Source organism: Dipteris shenzhenensis, chromosome 26, assembly GCF_047967505.1.
Source record: "Dipteris shenzhenensis isolate YYH24624 ecotype China chromosome 26, Dip_SZ_1.0, whole genome shotgun sequence".
NCBI lineage: Eukaryota > Viridiplantae > Streptophyta > Polypodiopsida > Gleicheniales > Dipteridaceae > Dipteris > Dipteris shenzhenensis.
The window spans coordinates 9,199,435-9,217,716 of NC_141621.1; the positions used below are offsets into that span (position 1 = coordinate 9,199,435).

An 18,282-nucleotide genomic window follows, 5' to 3' on the forward strand; every position below is an offset into this window, starting at 1 on the left:
GACAAATTGAAACAAATTGGATTCAATTGAATACAACAAACACGAAAGAAGAAGCTAAACCCATACGACTCTCCTAGCACAAGCCACCAAGTCCTTTACTCAGATGCTAATAGTATATGAGCAACCAAGGTAGCTACAACAATAGCTATAGAGCCATGGATTCTTAAAGTAATAACCTGCAAGTCATGCAGGTAGTCAAACGTGCTACGCTTACACAGATATAAAACAAATGAAGCAAGAGAGTCAAAGCGTGGCACACCTTCCTCGTATGCTTCCTTGGTAGCAATTTGCGACGCCTGTTTCAACGACTTCATGGGTGCCTTGCCACTTCCACACTGCTTCACCACCACAGCGTAGCCAGACATGGGATTCTTAGAGGTATTGATTCATTGTCGCAGACGATAGGATGACCCCAGGCTCCATGGCATGTGAATCACGGCTCCAGAGGATGAGCAAAGAGGTGCAATAGGCAAAAACAATATATGTATCCAGCTATGCAAAAGAACTCTCACCAACAATGAAACCCATCTCAACGATCCCAATGTCTTCATCTTTCGAGATGGGATTTTTCGTCGGAGCTATCGCCCAAAGTAGAGGAGCTGCATAGAAGGCCTCTCGTGCCTCACGACAGCTCGCCCTCAAAAGCTCCTGCTTGAATAGGGTCCAAGAATTTGTGGAGCTCTACAACACAAAAAATGTAGAAGTCAGAATTTGAAGAAATGAAGGAAGGAATACGAGAAGGAATACGGAAGGTGGAATATCAAGAATTGCTCTAGCTGGTACCACGTTCAAAGTTGTCACTGTTGGTCTCCATGGATTCACCGCAATAATCCGTTTTGGAGGCCATAACTAGATAGCAAAGGGATGTACGAGATACTATTGTAGAGCAAGGTGAAACCGTCCACTTGACTGGCAAACCTGGTGCGTTTATATAGACAAAGAGAAGACCCACACGAAGGAGCATCAGTGTAATGCTGCAAGAGCTTCGACGCTTGTGTGCTTTGTAGGCCAATCAATCGATTCGCAACCCTCAGGTTCTCCTGTGCTCCAGCAGAGACGCACCACAAGGCAATGAACACATGCACTGAGTTTCGACAATGTAGGAGTAGTGACCCTCGCTCGTTTAGGCAGCCGCTCCAACATGGAGGCTCCCATAGAAATGAACTGCGAATCTGGAAACAATACGTGCACGTTCACTCAATGCATGCAAAAGGCAACTACAATTCAACGAAGGAGTAGCGACCCTCGCGTGTTCATGTAGCTGCTTCAACATGGAGGGTCCCATAGAAACGAATTGCGAATCCAGAAACAACACGTGCACGTTCACTCAATGCATGCAAAAGGCAACTGCAGTTCAATGAGTAGATATTGTACACATGCATGGCTAAAAGATCCACTCCCTCAAGCCAATCACATGAAGACCATGATAAGCAATAGAGCCAATCAAAAAAGTTCAAATTTTTTTACCCATAAAATTAATTTTCCTTTATGAAGGGAACCGAGGGCAGCCGACTTTAATTAAGCTAACTCAAAGCCGGCCTTTTATTTTGTGTTGTGTTATGTTGAACACAAATGTGGAGTGAAGGTCAACGGAAAGTTTGACTGAGCATAAATGGAACTCCATAGAGCAGGCAATGGCTGAGGCCGAGGCTGAGGCTATGGCGATGGAGATGGAGATGGAGATGGAGATGGAGATGGCGATTGGCGATGGCGGAGCTCGAGATGATTAGTTGGTTCAGCTTGCCTCTGCCTTTGCCAATGCTACTAGTGCCTCGAATCCTGATCTCTTTCTGTTCATTTTGATCCTTCAGGCTCCTACATCCCCTCGAGCTTTCATGGTCGGTATTCAGCTCGCAGACGAGAGCGATACGGAGCCTTCGCATCTGCTCTGCTAGAGAGGTATTCTTCTCCCTAATCTGCAACCTTTGAACCTTGCCGGCAGTTTCTTTGTGTTGCCCTCTTTGCTTCCGCTCTGGCGTTCTGCATATTTCTTATTTTTATTCAACGGAAGATGGTCGATTGGGGTTTTGAGGCTCTCTTGAACAGTCCCAGCGACCTGTTGGCGGTTTTGCAGTGCTAGGCGCGCTTAAGGATGTGTCACTGTTGTTTTCTTTTCCTGCTCCAAGGTATGAAGGTGTCCTCCTAGGTTTGAATTGTTTCGACGGTGAAGCATTTGGAAAGGAAATAGCGGTCCCAATGGCGTCCGATCGGTTCAGGTCCGATCGAGCTGATCGAGCCGGCAGGGCGGCATCTGCAAGGTGGGCGAACATGTACGCAATTTTTCTGCTGCTGCCTTGCTTGGTCCTGAAAGCAGAGGCGGACCTCATGTACGGATTTTACGGGCTTGATTCTGCGCTCTCTCAAGCTCATGCTGATCCCCTAGCTCAAAATGATTCCTTCCTCTCCTTATTGCCTGCTCAGAAAAGGCTTCTCGGACAGGGTTCCTCTGATACATACAGCAAAATTATTTCCCTTTTGTCTCTTGAAACCACAGTTCCAATCACAGTGAAACTCATCGGTTTTTCTAGCGAGAATAAATTGCAGTTGGAGAATCAATTCACCCATTACATTGATGTAGTGAGTCGTGATGAGAAGGTCAAAGTTATCGGAGGTGACTCTCACGATCTTTTGATGAGGAGGAAAGCTTCTTTGGTAGTCGAACCTGCATCAGGGCAGTTGGCCGATACAATCTACAATGCGATCGAAAAGCAATTGAGTAAGCCGTCCTCACTTGCAAATGCCAATCTTAGACCTGTTGACTACACTGCCGTCGATGAGATAATTCGAGGTGACCTTCCCAAGCCCATTGGTTCCTACATCATCTATCTTCTGAACTTGAGAAAACAAGCCCGATCCTATGCCTACAGCTACGATTTGAGAGAGCAGTCACCGGCATTTTCAAAGTGCTTGGGGAGCATCTGGACTGGTAATGATAGATACATGTGGATAGATCTAGCTGCAGGTCCAGTAGAGTATGGGCCAGCGCTCTCTGGTGAAGGTCTCCTGCCACGTGGGGATGCCCATCCTTTGGCTACTCTGCACAGCAGCAAGCAAGGGGGAAAGGCATTCATTGCAGACTTGGCGTCACTTGTATGGAGTGCAACACAGATGTTACTTGCTCCGTCATTGCGCATCCCTGCACATTTCGAGACTGAAATGGAGGTCCATTTCATTCACATTCAAGGGTCTGATCAGGAAGCCGATCCTAAAGGATTAGATTGGGATATTATAGAAAACACATTTTCACAGGAAAGCAAAAATGGTCTACTTTTCCAAAGACAGCATTTGAAATTTCGCCGCCATGTGCTGAAGATTTCCTCCTGTTCTGTTTGTATGGTCACAGTATCACGGTCTTTGAGATCTTACACTTCCAGGTTTCATTTTGAGAATTACACGTTGATCGTGAGTGAGTATCTAGACTCTAAGCAGCTGCATTGGGGTCTTCGGCATGCAAAGCATGAATTGTTTACCAAAGCAAGTATTGCACATTCATCTTCAGCCCGAGTCGTCCCTGTGTATATTTTTGATCTTGATCAAGACAGACATTTACTGTTAGATCGTTATCATCAGGCCATGGCTTTTAGGGATATGGTGGTTGCAGTCAGGACAAAATCTTCACAAGGTGTTAGCGACTATACATGTAACGGGCGCCATATTGTTTCCCAAACTCGGCATCTGGAGCGACCCATTGTTGGGGCCCTTTTGCAGTCACTTTGGGGAGTCACCCCAACCCATCTCCGTTGGAGTACCCAGCACAACAGTACCATTGTTGACTACACATGGGGTGTGGGCCAGACACCATTTGGCCCCTTTTCAGACATGGTATCACTTTCATTTGTGCAGAGAGATGCAGCCCCTAGGAACACTCTTTTTACCGTCTTGAATGCATCTGTTTCCAGTGCAATAGATGTGCTGCAGTCTGTGAAGGAACATGGAGGTGAACGGAAGCTTCTCGGTCCCAAAAGGCATGTAGAGTTCATGCAGAGGTGGAGTGTTTTCCACTTTAAAATTGAGAAAGCTCTATCAGCAATTTCCCATTTTGAATTCGACACGGCACTCTACTTTGTCAAATCATCGGACCATGATTTGCTCCGAATGCACAGGCTCGCATACGATGCTGCTGTTGAGTTGCAGACAACCCTTGTCTGTTTTAAGGATCCACCATTTCCCTGGCGACCCATTGTGATATCAATTGGAGTTTTGGCTGTGCTTCTATACCTTTGGATAAAAAGAGAGAGACTTTTCTCCAGTAAGAAGAAGCGGTTTTAAGCATGCAGAGGTCAACCGTATCCTGATTTTTCCTCATTGATCTACTGAACAACCTGTTTAGCATGTCTTCAAAGCAAGGGTCCAATAGTTGGAACCTGTGAATGTCGGATTCTGAGGTTGCCTCTCAGATTTTCTGGGAATGGCTTTTGATTAAGACTAAACCTTAAATATGTAGTTTTTGGTAAGCCAGAACACTCTGTCGTGTTAAGTTTAGCATTGTTGTCTTTTCAATTTGTCTATGTAGATGCATAATCCAGGCAAGTCTACGTAGCCTCAATTGTCGAAGACAAGGTTGTGGTCTTTTCTGGTGGTAGCAAGGTGGAAGCATGATCTCTTATGATTCCATTACTGCTCCAGTATTGATGAGTCACGAGCATCACCGTGCTTACTAAAATATGATTTTGTGGGGTTTGTGTTGTTTTGTGTCTTGTCATAGAGGATCTCTCTCTCCTTCTCTCTCTTTCTCCTTTCCCCCTATCCCTCTCCTCTTGTGTTCTTTTGCCGAAAAAACAGTGCTAATTATATTACTTCGAGAACAAAATACAAGAGGTCAGCTTATAGCTGACGGGCTGCGTTCACAAACCGGACGCAGCCCTAAAAGGTAGCATAATAAATCATACTCTCACGGAGGGATATGCTGAGTGTGAATGAACAGCCATCGGGGTGGTGAGTAGTGCCACCGAAGGCCCTGTGTAGTCTGCTCGAAGAAGAGGCTCTGTGTGTCCCAAGCCTGGAGGAAGCGTCTCCGCTTCTCCTGACCAGCCCGGGAGTCTCCCTGAATCTGGTCCCACTGGCCTCTGAGGGTATGAATAATCTCACTCCATATCTCCGCCATGATCTGGGCAGTCGATAAGGAGGTGCCACCGAGGATCTGCGCGCAACGCGAGGTCCAGATGTGCCATCCTGTAATGCTGCTGATAATCTCCCAGATTGGCTGCCTCTCCCGAACTCCTGTATCAGCCTCTGCTAGGTGCTGTGGGATACCCTCGAGCGGCCCCCACGTCCCCTGTGTGATAAGGAAGGTGGGGTCCTGCTGGCATGCCTCGAACAAGTGATGAAGACCAGGTGCGGTGCTGCACCAACAGAACGCGCCCCAAGTGATCACTCCTAGCTCTGGTGCTGCGCGGGTAAGAAGCCCGAAGGTCCACCTCCACACTTCCTGGGCGCGCGTGCAGCTCCACAGGCAGTGTTTTGGTGACTCCTCATCCGCATGGCAAATCTGACAGCAACCGTCCTGGCCTATCTGCCTCAACCAGCTCCCCACTGGAAGACCTTTGTGGGCAAGAAGCCACAGGAAGTATGAGATCTTCCGCGGCCGCCAGCTCTCCCACAAGGCCTTCCAGAATGCCTGCAAAAAGAACCTGGAAATACCCTGTGCGTACCAGCTAGGTCGCTGGGTGGGGGGGCGGCTCTGCATCCTCCCGAGAACTCGCCTGCCCAGAGTCGTGTTGTAAGCGAAGAAGGAAGTCGGCCCCTGTCCTGTCACAATCTCTGGCCACCACCACTCTCCTGGGTCCCACTCAAGCTCTGACAAGGCCCGCCCCTCCCATAGCCAAAGACGCCAAAGCTGCAACTGGTCCTGCTCGATACTAGGGTCGGTACGCCAGACCTTCCCCAGAAGGCCTACGACCCTAACCCTCTGCCACGGGAGTAGGGGGTCGATGAGCGCATCCTCTCTCCTGAGTCGTCCATCCCCTGAAACCGCGAAGAAGGCGATAGAGGAGTCATCCAAACGTCCTGCGACCACCAGTGGGATGCCACGGGGGGTGAACTGTCCCAGCCACCGGGTGTCTCCAGGCATGAGGACCTGAGGCTCAGGTGGAGCCAACCAAGCGGCTGGGATCGCTCCGTCAATCTCCGTGCGTCTCGCCTGGACTCCACGTGCACCTCCAGCTGCGACTGCAAGATCGGTCATCTCCAGATGTCTGTACGTATCCCTCCAAACTCGAAGGGACCAGGCTGGCCCCCTCATCCAGCCGTCCCACCTGATATGTGATCTCTCCCCCAACTGAAGGCCCTCGGCGTCTCTGACCTGCCCATTCCAGACGAGCGGCTGGCGATCGATCTCCTCCTGACAGCTGGGCTGGGACTGTATGAGACTGAGACGGAGCCGCCTCCAAACCATGAGGAGGCTACGAACGAGTGGAGAACGGGGCTGAGTGAGCGGGGCAAAAGTGAAGATCCACCTGAGGGACGGTGGCCACTCTCCACCTCGGCGCGGGACACAAGAGCCTACTCCCTGCTGAAGTAACATCTTCCACGTCTGCCCCCCCGGGGTCAAACCGCGGATGACAAGCTTGCCTAACAAGGCCTGACTCTGAAGCTCTGGATCGATAACCCCCAGGCCACCCTCAGCCTGCGGAAGAATGACTGTCTGCCAAGCAACCCTGGCTTTGGTATCTCTATGACCATCCTCCCCAGACCAAAGGAAGTTCCGAACCAACCTCCTGAGCTGTGCCACGTTGGATCTCGAGAAGCACCAGCATGAAGCCACATACCAAGCCGTGGCTAGAAGGACCTGGTTAACTACCAGGGCACGACCTGCAAGAGACAGCTTAGCAGTACTCCAGAAAGCCAGCTTCCGTCGGATGGAGTCTAGCATCGGGAGAAACTGCTGAGCTGGCGTGATGTCTAGGCCAACCTGGAAGCCAAGGTATCTAGCTGTCTGTCCTCGTGGAATCCATCTGAAACCCAGAAATCGCCCCCACTGAGAACACGCCCCAGGGTCTGTGAGAAAACCAACTGACTTGTTCCAGTTGATTTTCGCACCAGCGGCCGAGCAGAAGACCTCCAAGGCCATCCGCACCCTCTCTAGCATCCTCTCATCGTCCTGGACATAAAGGGCTGTATCATCTGCGTACTCCGAGTCCAGAAGCTCCGTGTCCTCCCGAAGTGGAAGGCGAACCCCCCGGATCCCGGTAGACCTCGCCCGAAGGTAGTAAGTCATGGCCTCGGCGAAGAAAAGAAACAGGTAAGGAGCAAGGGGGCAACCCTGACGCACTGATCTCTCCAAGCTAAAGCGCTCACCCATCCTGCCTCCAATGATGACCCTGCTAGACGCTGTCCTGTACAAAGCTGAGATACCCTGAATCCATCCTGCCGGGAAACCTAGCCGCTCCAGAGTCCCCTCCAAAAAGGCCCAGTCCACGCGATCGTAGGCCTTCTCAAAGTCGAGAAGTAGAATGGCAAGGTGTGATCCACTGTGCTGAGCCCACTCCGCCGCCTCTGAAAAGGTGAAGACATTATCCAAGACACTGCGATCCTGGACAAAGCCTGTCTGAGTGTCATGAATGAGGTCTGGGAGTAGAGGCCGAACTCTGGCACTGATCATCTTGGCGAGGATTTTGTAGGCGGTAGTAAGGAGAGTGATCGGACGCCACTGGCGGATCTCCTGTCTATCTCCTCCCTTCGGGATGAGGCAAATCAGTCCCGAAGAGAGGCTCTCTGGCATCAAACCGCTGCTGAAAATCCCCTGCAGAGCTGCAAGGAGGGGCTGATGGATCTGGTCCCAGAAGGAAGTGAAGAAAGCTCGGGGAAGCCCATCCTCTCCTGGGCATTTCTGTCCGTCGATAGCCATCAAGGCCTCCAGCATCTCATCCGAGGTAAACGGCGCCAACAACATCGCCTGCATGCTAGGCTGGACCAGGGATGGAATGTGCCTCCACACCTCCTCACAGGCACGACTAGCACGAGGGGCAAGCGGCTCCTGCTGGAAGAGGGTCCTGTAGAAGTCAGTGGCCAACCCCAGGACCTCCACCGAATCCGTAACGATGTGACCATCCGCTGTCCTGAGACTCCGAAGCTGATCACCTGCAGCTCTCTGGCCATGCGTCCTGAAGAACTCCCTGCACATCCGATCACCCTTCCGGGCCCAGAAGGAGAGAGAGGCGTGATAGGAAAACTCTGAGCGGCGCTGGAGTGTCTCCTCCAGGAGGGCTCTGGCTCGAAGGGCCTGGATCCGAAGCTCCTCCGAGCCCGGGGAAGCCTGCTGGAGTCGCTGAATGGATGCGAGGTCCCTCCGAAGAGCTCTCTCTCTACTCCACCACTCCTGTCGAACCTGTAGGGCTGCAAGCTGGCAGATCTGGCTGGACTCCTGCAGAGCCTGCGCAACTGAGTCCACCAAATCTGTGCACTCCCCCCAATCTCTGTCCCAAAGACTGCAAATACTGCTACGCACGTCCTCCCTCGAGAAAATAGAATCGGGAATCCTGCATGACCGGGGGGGAAGGGTCTGGGCTCTGCCGAATCTAAAGAGAGGAGTACCGGCGCATGGTCGGAAAGTGTCGTCCCTGGAACTATACCCGCCTGACCGCCTCTACTGATGGCCCAATCACTGACATAGAATCTATCAAGCCTCTCCAGGAGTCTGCCTCCTTCCCTGCGGAAGCCCCAAGAGAAGTCCAGGCTCCCGTGCCAACGCCGGAAGGACGGGTCTCTCCAACTGTCCCTACCTCCTGTCGCGAAGATGAAGGAGTCCCAAGCTGACTGCTCTGCCTGAGCCATACCTGTGAACTCCGGACCTCTGCCCTGCTGGTCCTCCAATGTCTCCAGATTGTTGAAGTCACCTCCAACAATCCAGGAATCCATGACTGGAAGAATCCCTGTAAGTGTCCTCCAGAAAGTGGCTCTGCATCGGAGGTCTGTAGGAGCGTAAATGTTGAGTATTCCAATTTTGGATCCCTCCAAATCCAGGCCTGCCCAAAGGGCTCGGCCTGGGATCAACGTGCCATGACCGAAAACTCCCTGGGCTAACTGCTCGCACACGGAGGTACAGACACCCCCACTCGTCCCCTGTGCGCCGATCGAGGGCTCCCAGTAAGTGTAGGAACGTCCAGGGAGAACCTTCCCGCAGCTACGAGAATGAGCCGCAGAGAGCTTGTGCTCCTGGAGCAGAAGTACATCCAAACGACCAATCACTGCAGGCTGAAGTTCCTGTCGCAAAATGAGCTTCCTGGGACCACGGGTGCCAGAAGAGTGAAACCTGTTCACATTCCAGGATACGAGGTGTAGGCTCATGGCGAGGGATGGGGAGCTGCGAACAACTGTCTGCTCGCGGTCGAAGTCGATGAAGAATCAGGCATGTCGGAATGGAGGCGCTGCCGCTTATGAGAAGGTTTGGAGGGGGAGACGGGATCGTCCTGCCCGTCCTTCAACACCTTCAACAAAGGCGAGAGGCCTTTGGTGCCATGAACAAATGCTTTCTCGAGCCAGCTCGAGATCTCTGAAGTGGTCATCCCATAGAAGGTGCAGAGTTTCTGATGGGACCAAGCTCTGACATCCTGGGGGAGAGGCCATGACAGGGTAGGTCTGAGGATCACAATCAGTCGGAAGCGTTTGGCGGCGCAGCGCCACCGCAAGCGCACATCGCCCTCGGACCACTGAGTCTCGAGAAGCTGCCCACCGGACGGGCCTATCCAGGAACAGACCTGGGCGTGTGTCTGCTCTCTGAGCGCCTCCCAAACCGAGTCGTCTGTCCAGGTCTCGGTGCCATCGCTGAGGAACGTGAAGGCGAAGCTAGGGCCATCCCTAGGGGCCAAGGCGACAATCTTCCCATCCGCCCCTTTGCGGAGCAGGAAGATGCTGATGTCGAGATAAGCCGGGAAGGTCCCAAGGTCGGCCACGTCCAAGTAGTCCCAGGGGCCTGATCTGTAAAAGTCTCGAGGAAGCGCTCTCTCCTGAGGCTGAGACCCATCAGAGTCTGCCACTGAGGGGCTAGCGGCCATGGAAGCCTGCTCCGGTGGTGGTGTAGACTCCGGGTGTCCTGCCAGCGGGGGGGGAGGGGGAGGAGGCTGAGGGGTAGGCGACTCGAGCTCCACGGAGGCCACTGGCGGAGCAAGTGGAGGAGGCGGAGCGGGGGCTGCCCTCGACTGGGAAGCCGAGGGTGCAGCTAACACTGTAGAGGAGTCGAGGGGAGCGGAGGGAGGGGGGGGATGGGGACGCCTCTGGAGCTGGGGCTGAGAGGGAGGAGGAGGAGACTGAGGAGGAAGAGACGGAGGCTGAGGCTGCGGGTCGGGCGAAGGGAGGGGAAACTGGGGAAGGGACTGGGACTGAGTGGCAAGGGGCGGGGGAGCGGGAGAGAGGGGGATCTGAGGCTGTGAAGGGCGGCCTGCCGTCGACGAAGAAGCTCTCCCAGGTCCCTGGGGCGGCTGCCTGTCAGGTCTCTGGGGTGCTGCTGCCGGAAGGGTAACCTCTGCCTCCTTGCCTTTATCCGAGATCTTTTTGTTCTTTCCTCTTTTCCTTCTAACCTCGGTCCAGCCACCCACTAACTCTGGACCGGGCTCCGCCTGCCTCGGCTCCTCCTGACGTGACTGTCCGGGGGGGGCGGGGGCGGAGGAGGCGGGGACGGGGGGGGTCGAGATGAGCTGGCGAAGCGTGGGCACGCAGCCGCCAAGTGCCCAAAGCCGTGGCACCTCAGGCACTGACCTGGCTGTCCGGTGACTATCATGCTCTGGGTGATGCTGCCGGCATCTGTCACAATCTCGATCACTGCGGGGAGGGTCGCAGGGTCTGCCACAGCCACTCGGACACGGGGGGGCTCCTGCCGTGGTCACCGCATCGGCGAAAGTGTCGTGCATAACCCATCCAAAATGGGAGCCCAAGTCCCTGACAATCGGCCGCAGCTCAGCAGCAAGCCCTGGAAAAACTAGTGTCACTGGGTGGCGAGGTATACGGAACCGAACATCAAAATCTGCTGCGCTGAATCCACGGTACCACGGGACTATCATGATAATCTTTCCATCCACCGATGTGGGGGAACCGGCAATCAGGTTGCTCGCAGCTTTCTCATTGGAGAGTTTGAGCCAGAAGATGCCCCTTCCCATAAGGGCCACCTCCTCAATATGGCCATCCTCTAGCAGGAGAGTGGATTGGAGCCAGTCCCTGATGGTTGCTCTGGAGGGAGAGTGTCCAATGACTCTACCGTAAACAGAGGTACGGGCAAAGTCAGTGGCAACCTCCTGCACACGAGATGATTGTTGCTCTGTCAGGATAACGCGGTAGGCATCTGGAGAGGGAGGGTCTGACTGGGCCTCCGGATCCGGGCAGGGGGCCGCCATACCGCCAAGACTAACTGCAAGCTTCCGATGAAGAACAGGCTGCCACCCCAAAAGGGGAGACGAAGCGGGAGGGTGGCGCCTGGGTGTGGAAGGGATGGTGGCGGAGGCGGAGGGTGGAGGCGGGGTGGGGAAGTGAAGCAGAGGGGCGGGCGAAGCGAGGTGGGTGAGCGGGGGGGGGTCGAGCGAGGCGGGGTGAAGGGTACGGGGCAAGCGGGTGGCGCGGGAGGGCGGGGGGGGCGGGGGTGATGTGGCGGGGGCGGAGGGGTGAATCGGAGGGCGGGGGAGCGGAGTGGAGGCGGGGGGGGGGGGCGAAAAGGGCGAGTGGAGCGGAAGGAAGCGGGGGGGAGCGGAATGGAGGCGAGGGGGGGCGGAAGGCGGAGAGGCGGAGAGGCGGGTGAGGGCGCGGGGGACGGGGGGGAGCGGGATGGAGGCGGGAGAGCGAGGGGGTCGGGTGGGGTGAGCGAGGCGGGTGAGCGAGGGGCGGGTCGGGTGAGCGAGGGGGGCGGGTGAGCGAGGGCGGGCGGGGGGGCGAGGGCGGAGAGGCAGGGGGCGGGGGATGGGAGGCGGCGAGCGAGGCGGAGGGATGGGGGGCGGGTGAGCGAGGCGGCGGGTGAGGGGGATAGCGAGCGGGAGGCGAGGGCGGAGAGACAGGGGGCGGGGGGTGGTCGCGGCGCGGGGGGGGGGGGGGGGGGCTAGGGAGTGGAGGTAGCTCAGCGATGGGGAGAGGGAAGCTCGCAGGAGCACTCAACAGTCTCCTCTTGTGTTCTTGATCTTCTTTGTTCTTCGGTAATATTCATCATGTGACATTCTATATAATCCAGTTTTATGGAGGTGAGTGGTAAGTGTGCATGGATTTGTAGTGTGTCCATTTAGATTTCTTTTAGATTTCCATATCTGCCATGGTAGGTCTTATCTCTTTACAACTGTGCTCTGCTATTTTTCGTTGCTTATTGGTGCATTGCGCATGAGTGTTCATTGTGTGTTACCTTGTGCAGATAACTTTATTCTCTGTAATTAACCAGTACTTTCTTAATGCATTTTGTACAGCAGTGAAGGAATCTTCTCTTTGTATCTCCAAGGGGGCTTGGTAAGATGACAGGAAGTCGGATAAATGCAAATTCATGTGCGACTTAGGTTCAGCTCAGACAACCTTTAACTTTAACAGCTGGTGCTATTTTTTTAAAAATAAATTTAAAAAACAGCTGGTGCTGACTTGCTAGTCTTTGCATTCTTTTGTTCACGAATCCACTTTCATGCAGTGGATTGGTTGGTTAACCATTTTTCATGCTAGGATACAAAAGATGCACTTAGAGATCTGGAGAAATGCTCAACAACATAGGCAGCAACCTGATGTATGTATGAGGGTCTACAATCATGGATTGAACCAAACACAAAGAGACACAATGTGTACATTAAACCGACAGCCATATATGGCTGACTGAGTTCCAAAAGGGTCAAGTGCTTCACTCTAACTGCTGTCCTGCCTTCCTCTATTGCGTGCCTTCAATAGTGCTTCGATGGCTATTGGGGGATTGGAGAAATAAGGCCTTATTGTCGGAGTGCCCTATCTCCCTTGATGTCTTAGGACTGGGTTGACTGCCTCTTATTACCCGACCTGCAGTAGTGGGCCAACCCACATGTAGGCCCAACCTCACCTGCTGCTGACCTGACCTGCCCTTTGGCTGACCTTGGAACTGGCCAAACCTGGGGCTCTCTGTGGGGCCTGACCCCCTCTACAAGGTGGGTATGTTCCAGGGTCCCTAGAAGCTCCTTCAGGCCTCCATACCAGCTGCTTTTTACAAACTCCCTTCTTTCCTTTGTTCTTTCGTTTGTTTTATAAAAAATTTAATATGCAAGATTGGATATATTCTAGTCCTATGAAGGTATGTAGATTCATCGTCCCACCTGTAATTCCCCAGACGAGGAGAGGATACGGACATCATACCTGCATAGGATGGGGGGATTAGCGAGAGGCTGCCACGTGGGCATGAAAGGAAGATGCCACACTGGCAGTTATGGTGGAGAGGATCATCCACAATGACGTCAGCAGAAGGGCTACATAGGCAGGAAAAAGAGCTGCTAGCATGGCGGTGTGCGGTAACATATGATGAAGCAGAGGGGCTGCCACATGGGCAGCAAAGAGAGAGAGGTGGAGATTGGCTGCAGCAACAGCAGGAAGAGCTGCCACATGGGCAACAAAGCAATCAAGAAACAGGTGGAGATTGGATGCAGCTGCCAGCAACAGCAGAGGGGCTGCCACATGGGCAACAAAGCAATCAAGAGAGAGGTGGAGATTGGCTGCAGCAATAGCAGGAAGAGGTAGGCTGCCAGATGTCACAGGCATCAACAACGCGTGGACATTTGACCACAGGCCCGGCTTCAGGGGCTCCCAAACCCTCAGCCAAGGTTGGAGCAGTAGCAACATTTTCATGTGGCGGCCATGCGGGCTGCCATGTCATCTATGGTGGGGTAAATAGCAACCATCCAGCAGCTGGTCAGTCCCAGAACAGCATTAGGGATCTGCAACAGCCCGTTTACACAGTTTTCTGTAAACTCGCAGACCAAGTTGGGTCTGTGGACAGACCGATTCAGTTTGTAATCACAGTCCAGTCGGTGGAAATGGCACTTACAGACCAGTCAGTGAATGGCAGTTATGTTGGAGAAAACTAGTCTAGTATACTTCTGATTAGATACCTAGCTAGTGACTCCTTGCAGCAGAAGCATATTGTATGTGCAACGGAAGACTCTCAAGAACAAGTGAACAATGTAAGCCAACTTCAAACAATGTGTGCACAAGCAGATGGTAGGACTTCAGATTGTACAGCCAAAAGAATGATTTAATAGATGTCGAATCCAAGTATAATACCTGCCTAGAGCTATACCAACACTTGTAGAAAACGTGTGCTGAGGTGGGCACCAAATCTGGCACTGGTTGCTGCTGCACCACCTACTGTACTCTCCCTGGATCACCAAGTGCCTCTGACAGACTTTGGTAGCTGCTCCAAGATGGTCCCTCCTGCTCAATGTGCTCAATCTATATCTGTTGTCCTAGGGGTTCCTTGGAAACAGTCCTTAACTGACTGCCATCATCCCGGGCAGAATTAAACTGATTTGCCTCTATAAAGGGACAAAGCCCTCCTAAGTCAGCTGACTGGGGCCCTGATTTTGCAGACCAGCCCCCAACTGACCAGCTCCTTGCACAGACTGCTGACTGGGCATCGGCAGACTGCCGAGCCAGGAAGTCTTTGCTGCCTATAAATGTCCCTGCATTGCACTAGATTGCAGGCATCCTGGGCTGGCTTGTATGCCAGCCCATCTGCCCATCATATGGGCCTGTACTATAGCAGCCCACATGGCTGCAGTTCTGCCAGCCCTTCTGCTGTCCAAAGTGGCGTCATTGGCTGGCCTAAAATACCAGGATCTGCTTCTGCTGCCCACGTAGTAGCCTCTCTCAATCCCTTCTGCTACAGGTCTCAATTCCTCTTGTCCTCATCTTTAGGGGGGCTCACAGGTGGGGACTTGACCTTTACTTTCCAATGTGAAATGGCAGTTACGGGAGCCTTTAGGGCTATAAAAGGGGACCGAGCCTCATTCTTCCTGCATCACGGAGTGCTGCGTTTCAGCCAGCAGCCTCAGCAGTCATCAGGTCCTCCCCAGCAGCCGCTTCAGCCACCATAGCCTCTCCATATCTAGTGCTTATGTGGGAGTTGTTCTTAGCCATCAGCCATAACTAGATTCAGCCACGAGCAGCAAGCCCTGGCCTCTGCAGTAAGAATCAGCTTCTCCATGGAGGAACTAGACGCTCCCTTCATTGACGGAAGCCTTTAGTTGTATTCAGTGGATCATTCTTGATTGCCAAGGCCAACACAACAAAAATAGTAGTATAAACTCGCATTGCAACAGCTATGAGTGTGATGTGATGGATCACATGCATGTCCACAGTCTCTCTCTCTCTCTCTCTTCTTGGTTAGCATTCACGATTTCGCGCTGAATAGTTAGTACATCCATAACTATTGGGTGTTGGAAGCAATGGAAGGTCAAAAATGGAAGCACAATGGAGAAAAATGAGATGCTGTAATAGATTGCTGCAAAAACTGAAGTGTGGAGGCTCAAGGGAGAGCCAACATAACAAAACCCTAGGGCTAACTGCCCTAACTGGTCTAGATGGTACATAAATTAACTGTACCAATAGTCCTAATTGACTATAACTTGGCCTACAAGGCTCATACCAAGGTATAAGTGGCATCTATGGATAGCCCATGAGATAGCTTACAAACCCCCCTCCATGGTATCTTGGACATGGCTCAGGATTAGTGTCATGGTTGCACATGTTCGTCTCGTAGGATATAGCAACCTATGACTATACAGAGTACAACAAATCAAGTTACAAAAGGTACTAAGTCTAAAGCTTCTCGAAAATCCTCAAACTTAGGTCGAGATAGAGCCTTCATAAAAAGATTTGCCAAGTTGTCTTCAGTGGGAACATAAGACAAACTCAGTATCACCTTTTGATAATCGCTCTCTGCCATAGTGATAGTGAACGTCAATGTGCTTTGTGCGAGCATGAAAACTAGACTCTGTGCGACAGCCAAAGCACTCTGACTATCACTGAAGATGACGGTAGGAGCACTCTGACATGCACAAAGATTTGCAAGTAGCTTCCGAAGCCAAACACACTCCACTATAGCTGTAAAAGCCGCTCTGTACTCAGCCTCATAGCTAGAAGTAGCAACTGTACTCTGCCTCTTGTTGAACCAAGAAACACATGAAGTACCAAGCATAAAACAGTTGCCACTATGTGACACGAGTGTCAGAACAACCAGCCCAATCATTATCAGTGAAACCATGCATGACAAGTGAAGTATCAGCCCTATAAAGAAGGCCTAAATGCTGAGTGTCTTTAAGATATCTGAACACACGCTTCACGGTATGCCAATGGTGCATAGATGGGCTATGCATATAGTTGTGCATATATTTGCTCAATTGTGAGACAGCATACTGTAGATCAGGTCTCATATGGCATAGGTAAATCAAACAACCAATTGCCTGTTGATAGAGAGTGACATCATATGTACCGTTGCCATCCTCAGAAGAGAAGTGAATCAGTCTCTAATGGTGTGGATACTGGCTTATAATCCTCAAACTGAAAACGTTGCAAAAGCTATCCAATGTACTTGGATTGTGACATCAAAATGCCCCCCCCGCACTGCTAGCAAATTGAATGCCCAGATAGTAGTGCAGAAGACCAAGATCAGACATAGCAAATGTCTGCTGCAAATCAATTTTAAAATCTGCAATTTTTTGAGCATGTGTCCCAGTTACAAGAATATCATCCACATAAAGGACCGAAATCAACAAATTTGTCCCACGCTCGCAGATGTAAAGGGTAGCCTCTGTAGGGCTGTTCTGAAAGCCAAGGGTGAGCAAATGAGAATGAATTCTCGAATACCAAGCCTGAGGTTCTTGCTTCAATCCATAGAGGGCCTTTTTCAAGCGGCATACATTGCTTTCAGAACCTTCAACCTCAAAGCTAGGAGGTTGGGAAACATAGACCTCTTCCTGCAAATGCCCACGAAGGAAAGCTGTCTTAATATCAAGCTCAAGTATTTGCCAATGAAAGTGGTCAGCAAAGGCAATAACAATGCGAATGGTAGTGATCCTAGAAGTGAGAGCAAAAGTCTCCTCAAAGTCAATGCCATGTTGCTGAGCATAGCCCTTAGCAACAAGAAGGGCTTTGTAACGATCCACTGAACCATCAGCTTTTTGTTTGATCTTGTAAACCACTTAGTTCCAATGGCATTCTTGCCATACACAACTCCCCAGTGTCATTTTGATGGATAAAATCCAATTCAGCTTGCATGGCCTTCATCCAATAATCATTCTGAAAGGCATCTTGATGACATAATGGCTCTTCATTGCATGCTGTAGCAACCAAAGCATAAGCAACAACTCTAGCATGCTCTTTCTGGACAACTGCTCTTGTACAGGCTGGCAGAGGAGTGTCTTGTTTGCTGTCTTTTAATGTGTCAAGGAGCCAACGGGGTACCTTTTAAGGCTCTTGAATTTTTGCTCTTTCTTGGTCAAGATCCCTATGCAAATGATCTTGATCAATGATAGGCATATCAGGCGGAATTTCTACATGCACATCTGGTTGTAAATGACCAATAGATGGAGGAGGGACAACCACAGATGGAACATCATTGCAAGCATTGGATGGAAACAAAGGCATCAAGCTGTCAAATATGTCTGAGGCATCAACAACGGGCTGTTTTTGACAGTCGAGCAAAGGCATAGTGGAGGATTCATCAAACACAACATCCCGACTAACAAAACACTTGCCCGTGCAGGGATGATATAGCTTATAGCCCCTGCTCTCTGAACTATACCCAAGAAAAATGCATTTAATAGCAACTTAGTGCTTCTCCGTGAAGGCACATGACCATAAGCTAAGCATCCAGAAGTCCTCATGTGGGAAATGCGAGGCTTACGACTCGTCCAAGCCTCATAAGGTGTGATAGTCTGCAATGCCTTTGTAGGACATCTATTCAAGATGTAATTTGCACACATGACCGCATCCAACCACAACTTATTAGGCAAATGTTTGCCTTTCAACATGCATTTGGCCATTTCCATCGTTGATCTATTCTTCTGCTCAGCCACAGGATTTTGTTGAGGAGTATAAGGCACCGTGTATCAATGATTAATGCCACGGGAAGGCAAAAAAACAGCAAACTCCTTCGACATGTATTCACCTCCCCTGTCTGTTTAATGTGAGCAATGTGCAACCCACTCTCATTCTCAGCCAAGGCAATAAAGTGCTTGAAGCATGAAGAAACATCAGACTTGGATTTCAATGCGAAAATCCAAGTGTACTTGGTGAAATCATCAATAAAAGTAACAAAATAGTAGAACCCCCAAGAGTTGCAACCCTCATGGGTCCACAAACATCATTATGAAC

The 18,282-nt window shown here is 51.5% G+C and overlaps 1 protein-coding gene across 1 annotated transcript; it reads left to right on the forward strand.

Annotated features, from left to right (window-relative positions):
• The first annotated feature begins 1,630 nt into the window (after nucleotides 1-1,630).
• On the forward strand, nucleotides 1,631-4,697 carry LOC147884637 (uncharacterized). The gene is made up of 2 exons (XM_087397565.1): nucleotides 1,631-1,899; nucleotides 2,075-4,697. The coding sequence occupies exon 2, from the start codon at nucleotides 2,197-2,199 to the stop codon at nucleotides 4,267-4,269; it is 2,073 nt and encodes a 690-aa protein (XP_087253691.1). The 5' UTR covers nucleotides 1,631-1,899; nucleotides 2,075-2,196; the 3' UTR covers nucleotides 4,270-4,697.
• The last annotated feature ends 13,585 nt before the right edge of the window (nucleotides 4,698-18,282 follow it).